The sequence below is a fragment of the Montipora foliosa genome, chromosome 1 (genome assembly GCF_036669935.1).
Source record: "Montipora foliosa isolate CH-2021 chromosome 1, ASM3666993v2, whole genome shotgun sequence".
In the NCBI taxonomy this organism is placed as follows: Eukaryota; Metazoa; Cnidaria; class Anthozoa; order Scleractinia; family Acroporidae; genus Montipora; species Montipora foliosa.
Genome location: NC_090869.1, coordinates 4,487,336 through 4,494,835, shown reverse-complemented (window position 1 = coordinate 4,494,835; position 7,500 = coordinate 4,487,336). Strand labels below are relative to the sequence as shown.

The 7,500-nt window shown below is 39.1% G+C and overlaps 2 protein-coding genes across 2 annotated transcripts in view; both read left to right on the top strand.

Moving 5' to 3' along the window:
• Nucleotides 1-628: 628 nt before the first annotated feature.
• LOC137974199 (NADH dehydrogenase [ubiquinone] 1 beta subcomplex subunit 9-like) lies at nucleotides 629-5,011 on the top strand. The gene is made up of 3 exons (XM_068821085.1): nucleotides 629-903; nucleotides 1,048-1,103; nucleotides 4,787-5,011. Exons 1-3 carry the CDS (start codon nucleotides 654-656, stop codon nucleotides 4,856-4,858), a joined length of 378 nt encoding a protein of 125 aa, XP_068677186.1. The 5' UTR covers nucleotides 629-653; the 3' UTR covers nucleotides 4,859-5,011.
• A 1,418-nt stretch (nucleotides 5,012-6,429) lies between these two features.
• The window catches only part of LOC138000937 (protein SPMIP7-like), a 4,435-nt gene continuing 3,364 nt past the window's right edge, over nucleotides 6,430-7,500 (top strand). Inside the window, exon 1 of the mRNA XM_068847627.1 lies at nucleotides 6,430-7,031. Within this exon, the coding sequence (XP_068703728.1) occupies nucleotides 6,880-7,031 (152 nt within the window). The 5' untranslated portion in view covers nucleotides 6,430-6,879. The remainder of the gene's footprint in view (nucleotides 7,032-7,500) is intronic.

The window sequence follows — 7,500 nt, the reverse complement described above, 5'->3', positions numbered from 1 at the left end:
TTGTTAACCCACGGGCAACTCATTTCCAGAGTCATAACTCTCTTGCACTTATGATTAACAATACGTGCATCCATTCCATGGCATCTGGAACTCTTGTTGATCGGCGCCCTTGCCGTCGTTGGTTTCTGATCTCATTCTCCAACTTCTCGATTTGGCACTTCCGCACCTCCGTCTTGATCTTTTGCGCGTGCTCCAAATCCAACTCCAACCCAAACTCCTCCGCGCACTTAGCCGCTTCTTTAAAAATGGACCTACGTCCTGTCCTCGCCGCTTGCTCTTCAAACTCCTGTAGCATTCCCAGTGCGGGGTCTTTGTTACCATGGAGTCTGACTGCACCCTTGATTTTCGTGGCTTTGTTCTCCATTCCAGCCGTTCACAACGAATTGTATTTTGTATTCAGCCATAGCCTTTGCCATAGCCAATAATTATTGTATTTGCAGGCGACTTTCTGATTGGTGGAAAGTACAATTGGCTGGACCGGTGATCCAGCCGTGGTTTGTGCGGAGGAACGCGGGCGCACAAAACGGCTGGTCCATGGAGCCAATGGAGCCCAGGTTTCGCCGACGGTTTCGCCTAGGTTTGACCAGGGCGCCCTGGTTTGACTGAGTTGTGTGCGTACTTGTTAGCGCGGTGAGTTCTGGGTATTATAGAAAATGGCGTACGTTGCCTCTCACTTGAAGAGGGGAATCACACATCAGCAGCGAGTGATGCGGTTGTACAGAAACAGCTTGAAACATTTACTTTCTTGGTGCATAGAAAGAGAGGTTTGGAGAGAAGAGGCTTTGATTTTGAGGGAACGATTTGATAAATACAAGAATGAAACCAACCAACAAAATATTCAGAAGCTTTTAGAAGCAGCAGAAATTGAGTTTGAGAGCAAAAAGCATCCATATCCTTACATTAGTAAGTGCTTCGAAGTGTTTAAATGACATGGAGAGTGTTAAATGGTCTCGATAATTTTTGAAGCAAAGAAATTGATTTGTATAAAGTCAAACTTACTGCGAAATTAGCGTAATTTTGATCTCTTTAATTTAAAACACCTTGCAGATCCCACGAGCCCAGAAGGCAGCAAATGGGAGAGAAATATACCTCCACCTCCACATGTAAGTTATGATGGATTACAATACTAGCAGGAAATTCAGTTTGATATCTAAATGACCTGTGGAAGGAAGTGAGATATACATTAAATCATAACATGACATGACTTGTTTGCTCGTACACAATACTCGACCAATCCAGTTGTTAAAACAAAAAACATAAATGTGTATTGTTCGTCTTAAAGCAAGTGAGCCGAATTCAACAATGGCAGGCAGCACTCAGGGAGCCATAGTTAAATATTTCATTTGTAGGACTGCTGGAGCAATAGTTAAATAGTGCCAAAGTCTGACTGGTTTAGGCCGGTTTGAGTGTCAAAGGGTTAACTTAATGTCCTAAAATCAAGCTGAGGTAACCTACAGTGCAGTACTGACGTTTATTACATTTTCCGGAATCTTGAATTGAGGCAAGTGGGAGAGAATACAATGTACCTTAGACACCTACGGAAATAACTTATTGGCCCATCGTCAGAAAGATGTAATAGTTTGGTGGCTGGGTGGTCCAATCATAAGAGCCTTTAGTGTAACAATTACCATTATTTTTCAAAACTCAATGTTCATCAACCACCTGCACAAATTGTCTGCTGTTTTGCTCTGTATGCTTGAGAGAATTTTCTACCAGAATGTGAGAGAATAGAATGAACTTTATTTAAACTTTGTAACAATGACAATACAATCTACAGTGTGTTTCAGTTTGACTCACTGAATATGCACAGAATTAGTTTTGTACAGTCTACAGTCCTTGCTCAAACTAACTCTAAATTACTAACTGTAAATTAACCTAAATTCAAATCAGTTGTGCTACAAATACTGTTTCCTCATATACAAGTCCTTAAAAATTTTATATCCATTTATGAAAGTGTAATGGACAAGAATTTACAGGAATGGTTTTAGCTGATTATCACCTACAGTTTATTATCCATCCATCGCTGCTCTCTGTTTTTAAAAGAACTTCTGAAGGAATACATCAAGTTAAGCATAAATTTTTTAAATATTAGGGAGGAGGAATGGTGCACATAGTGGTGGGAGCATTTATTACACATAACAAGAGAATTTTATTTCATAAAGCTCATTTGTACAAATCTATAGGCTTTATTTTCACATGTGAAAAAGGCCTATACAGCCAATCAGAATGGCGTACAGCTATTTCACATGTGGAAGTATAACCAATCAACGATAGCGTAAAGGCGTTTCCATGCCAATCACTTGTGCATCTCGTGCAAATCGTACTTTGTTATTGAATTAAATTAAATTTGCATTTGGTTCTATTGTTAGTGAGTTTTTGTTTCTAATTCGCGTTCAGAAAACTATTTTAATGAAAATTCTCATGTTATGTGTAATAAACAGTTTGCGACATAGAAAGTGCTTTGTACAGGGTTTTATTCACTTGTTGTTTGTATTAAAAACCCTCACTCGCTCGTTCTTGCTCGTTCGGGTTTTTGACTCAAACAACTCGTGCATAAAGCCCCGTACGCCGCACTTTCTATGACGTAAACTATATTTACCTCCCACCGGTGTAGCCCGGGTTCAATTACCACATGTCACACATGTGGGTAATGAGTTTCTTGGCCCTCTGAGTCATCACTACTCCAAGAAGTTTTTCTGTGCGCTTGGGGTTTACCTCTCCTGAAAAACCAACCTGTGATTTGATATCTCATTTTCTGTATTGTCTCCCCAATTTGTGTCCCAATGCTAAATACACTTGACACTTGCATAAAGGTCTTATTAAAAACTGAGCTACGGATATCAGATTTCCAGCATTTTAATTGGGTCGCCAGACCTGGGCTATCAGTTCATATACCTGCTGTACCTAATATGGTCAAGGAAAGCGTAAGCATTAACTGAGCTGAAAACATTTCTGCCATTTTGTGCCAAATGAAATCAACATGGAAGACTTGTTGATCCTGAAGTTTTTAGTAGAATAATTATTCATCTACTAGGGTTTGCTGGATATAAAGAGATTATAACCAACTCTGCTCGTTATTTATCACTTCATATCCAGGGTGCTCTTGTAGAATAATTGTTTATTATTACTATCGTTATTATTATTATTATTATTATTATTATTACTATTACTATTATTATTATTATTATTATTATTATTATTATTATTATTATTATTATCATTACTATTATGACGATTCAACACAGGTTAATTTGCGGTAATCAAAGTGCCAGTCAAGTCTCAACCTGAGACCTCAGACTGCCAACACCTTTTTAGGGTGTGCACCGATCCAAGGAGAGCAGACTTTTGCATCGTTCTTTTCCTGTCTGGGAAGAGGACATACAGTTGCTGATCATTTTGAAAAGAGTCACTGTCTGAGTAGCTCTGGAAAGACAGGTCACTCAGCTGGTGTTCAAACAGTTTATTTGCTTTCCATAATGGACAGCAGTAAGGTTGGTGGTGCGATGGTTCTGTAAGGAGGATGAGGGGCAAAGGAAAGTGTGCCAGCATCTTTCTGAAAGACTCAAGTCAGCTAGTTATTTATGCTATAAAGCTCTGCGCAAGGTGGGGAGGCACGTTGTTCTTTGAATAAAGAAAAGAAAAGGAAAGGAACTTTATATAAGGGTCTAGTCTTTTAGTGCTAAAGCAGTAATAGGGGACACTGGAAACTGAAATCAACAAATTAATTAATTTAATTTAATTGATTTTAATTAATTAATTAACCTTTTGACGCCTGAAGTGGCAAAAACCGGCCAGACGATTTTTCTCGTCAATGGGGAACCCCTAGGAGTCAATGGGTTAATCACTCACTGAAAATATCCCCATTAATGCAAATCAAATGTTGGTTTTTTCTCTGGAGTACCCGGAGAAAAATCCTCTCGGAGCAGAGTAGAGAACCACTATGCCAGCCCTGCACCCCTAAAACGTGATTTTCTTAGAGGTTTCCATCTTAAAGGCCCACCTTCAACCGACAGGCTTTTTGACCGTTTCTTTTTGTTATGGAAATTCGCATTGCTTATCACAGCGATCTGATTGGATGAATTTCAGCTTTGGCTGGATTTTCATATATGAAAATTGTTCCACTGCATGCAATGCCTGCCTTAAAGATGGGCCTTTAGGGAGTGTATATGACCGTTTTTTTGTTTACTCAAGTGAAACATTGTGGTTTTCTGAGATAAAAAGCAACCCCAAAAAATTCCATACCGATTTTTATTCTATGCCTTTCGGCCTTTTAAAATCGGAATTTTCACTTTCAGAGGGTACAAAACCGAGCTAATAAGGAGGCTGAGGATAGCAAAACTGTGGCATCAAAACGGAATGAAATTTTTCGAGGGGCCGAATTTTCCTTTTTTTAGATTGAGAAGTTGCTGAAACTGCTTCTGACGTGCGGTGTATTTGGTTGCAATAATGCAAGACAAGAACGAATAATTCTATCATTAAAAATCCCTGCGGTTCAGTTTTGACGTCACTGGCCTGCTATTCCCAGTCTCGTTACGAGCGCGGTTTTGTACCCCCTCTTCCCTTGGAAGTGAAAATTCCGATTTTTAAAAGGCTGAAAGGCCAAGAATAAAAGTAGGCATTGAATTTTTTGGTTGTTTTTATCTCAGAAGACCGTGATGTGAATGATAAAGCTTGAGTAAATAAGAAAAAACTGCCATCATATGTACTTTAAAAGGTAAAGAAGAATCAATATTGTCTCAGTGCTAAACGGTATAATATAATAATAATATTCCTGTTTGCTCCTTAGGTACTTCACATGCTTCCTTGGGAAGAGGAATGGTACAAAGAAATGTGTGATTGGGCAGATGGCAAAGCTTGATTCGTTGCAATTAATGCGCTATTAATTCAGCTCCCAAGTTAACTTGTGATTCCTAAGTATCAAGAGTTAAAATATGCCAACCTCTTCTTCCATTGAAATTAATTCCGGGAAATATTGTTTTTTTGAAAACTCTGAATAAAGGATTTTCCTCTATCTTCTGTTTGCCATGATCTCTGTTAGCGGTATGGGCAGGGATTTATTACTTTGACATTTATTTTTAAAATACAACCACACTTTTGAATTAAGGAAACTTAGCATGTTTGATGTTTCAAACATCAGCATCAGACATAGTGAGTATAACAGTAAAATTTTATAAGATGATCCGTATATATAACTATCAATACAATTATAGTTCTTTATAGCCTAAATGTTCGTTACAAGCATGTAAATTCAAACTAACCAACAATATTATAGAAAACACAACTGACATAACGGTAAATAAAAGTTTGAAAGTGTAATGCTAAACTGACATGATCAACTCTTTGTTAATTCGGGTTTCGACTGCTCAAGATGAAAATCCTTGATTTTCCTTGATTTTAGAGAGATAGCATTTATCAATTTTGAAACAAGAGACAACAATTTTCCTGACAATTCTTATAGTAATTGCGATGCCCGAAAAAGCCCTCTGGCCAATCGATCGCAGAGTTGCGGATCTTTAGGTCCCAGGACAATCTCAGTGGAACACTCCATTCTTCATTTTCACAAATCCCATAATACACTTCTTTTACCCCCCCCCCCCCCCCCAAATTTGCATTGACATTGTTTTCGATTTCTCTTCGGACATCTTCATCTCCCAGGAGAAATTGCAAACAAGGTTTAATTAAAAATGTGAACTAGAACTAGAGCCAAAGCGTGCATAAGGTCGGTTTGGTTTATATGCATGCGATAGAGGTTATTTTGCGAAGGCATACATGAAAGACGCGAAACGAAAGACCCCTCACCACGGGTTCCCCAAATTCCCTCTCTCTGTGTGAAAACCTCACAGGTGGTTCTTCCCTAAAAATATTGCAGTCCATCCCAGGGGTTTTGGGGAAGAAGGGAACATGGCTAATTTTACACTGGGGAACAATGGCAAGACATCTTAGGGAACAAGGGAACAAAAGCAACTCAAGCAAATTTTTCAAGGGAACAAGGGCCCCCCGCCCTCCCTCCCCCCCCCCCCCCCCCCAACTTGCCTGGAAGGGACGCCATTCTGCTGAAGCGTGCGAAAGAAAAGTTACGTGTGCAACAAGCGGGTTTTGAAATGATTGGTGTTGTCGTAAAAACACCGCGCGCGCTAGTTGTTTCCACACAGTTTTCAATTACATCTGTTACGTGATAATTTTCGAGCAAAAATACTGAGCGTAAAATTTGTAGCGGTTTTTTCAAAAAAGTTTCACAGTGGCGACCGAAGCCAGAATTTCGTTTGGCAATGTTTCCCAGCTTCTGGAAAGCCATACAACTGAGGGACCTGTGCGGTATCATGCCATTCCGCGATTTGCTTTGAAATGCACAAACTTGAAGCCTCGATCTTTTCCTTTCAATCTACCCATTGGACCACACCGACCTCATTCGCAAATGAATCGTCCTCCTGCTCTGGGATTGGGCAGCATAAGAGGCTTGAAAGAAACTAAAGATATTGAACCTTCTCAACAAAATGAAGGAGTTCTTCCTCCAATAAAACGGAGAACTGAGAAAAAGAAGGAATCGTTTGCTTCAAAGAAAAATGGGGTAAGCAACAACGAAACAAAACGTAACTGTCACCAAGCGATCTGGACTATGCCGTTCAACGAGGGACGAGCGTTAATCCTTGTGAAAACAAATCCACTCGGGTTTATGCGTTAGTCAACTCCTAGCAGTCCCGAGAAACACCTGTAAGGAATTTTAAGCGCTAGGATTTTCCCTGTCACCTGCCTTGTTCGTATTTCATTGAATTTAATTTTTGTTATTTCTTTCATCGTTGTGATTTTTAACAGTCTCTTGAGACAGCCACAGTTGAGGAAGAACTGCTCATTTCACCAACTCATGAAAAGGATGCGGACATGGTCAGATACCGAGCAGTCACAAATGAACCTGAACCGGAAATATGGCAAAAGGTAGCGTGTGTCTGGGACCAATGCCAAACAAGACCCAATCAATTTCATCAGTACGAGTCTGACCGACAATTTCCGGCCATTTCGACCTCCATTCCTAGGTAGGATTTCAATTATTAAAGAGGGTTTAAAATGATTAGGTGCTCGGAAGCCCATTCCATACTATACTGTCCCGAAATTGGAGAAAAAAAAGTTCTTTTAAAAATTTCTTCTCATATACATTGAATATTTAGAGTTTTAAATGTCTTCAATTTTATTTTTTAACATGCGTAACAACGTGCAGACCCATCAATTAAGTAGAAAAATATTCTGGGTTGTGAGATGATTTGATTGTTACCGCTCGAAATGTAATCAAATTGATAGGAAAATCACACCGTGAACTCAACAGGTCTAAGTGATTATGAATTCGGTGTGGGTAATTATGAATTCGGTGTGAGTGATTATGAATTCGGTGTGAGTGATTCGAATTCGATGTTTATCTCTTATCATTTTATCATTTATTTAAATAATTTAAATTTGACAAATTAGAAAAATACATATATATACAACCCGCATGTAGCAACGCTAATC

Coding starts and splice junctions, on each gene's coding strand:
- LOC137974199 (XM_068821085.1), top strand. CDS start 654: ATGGCGTACGTTGCCTCTCACTTGAAGAGGGGAATCACACATCAGCAG. Junction 904..1,047: donor GCATCCATATCCTTACATTA/GTAAGTGCTTCG, acceptor AACACCTTGCAG/ATCCCACGAGCCCAGAAGGC. Junction 1,104..4,786: donor ATATACCTCCACCTCCACAT/GTAAGTTATGAT, acceptor TTTGCTCCTTAG/GTACTTCACATGCTTCCTTG.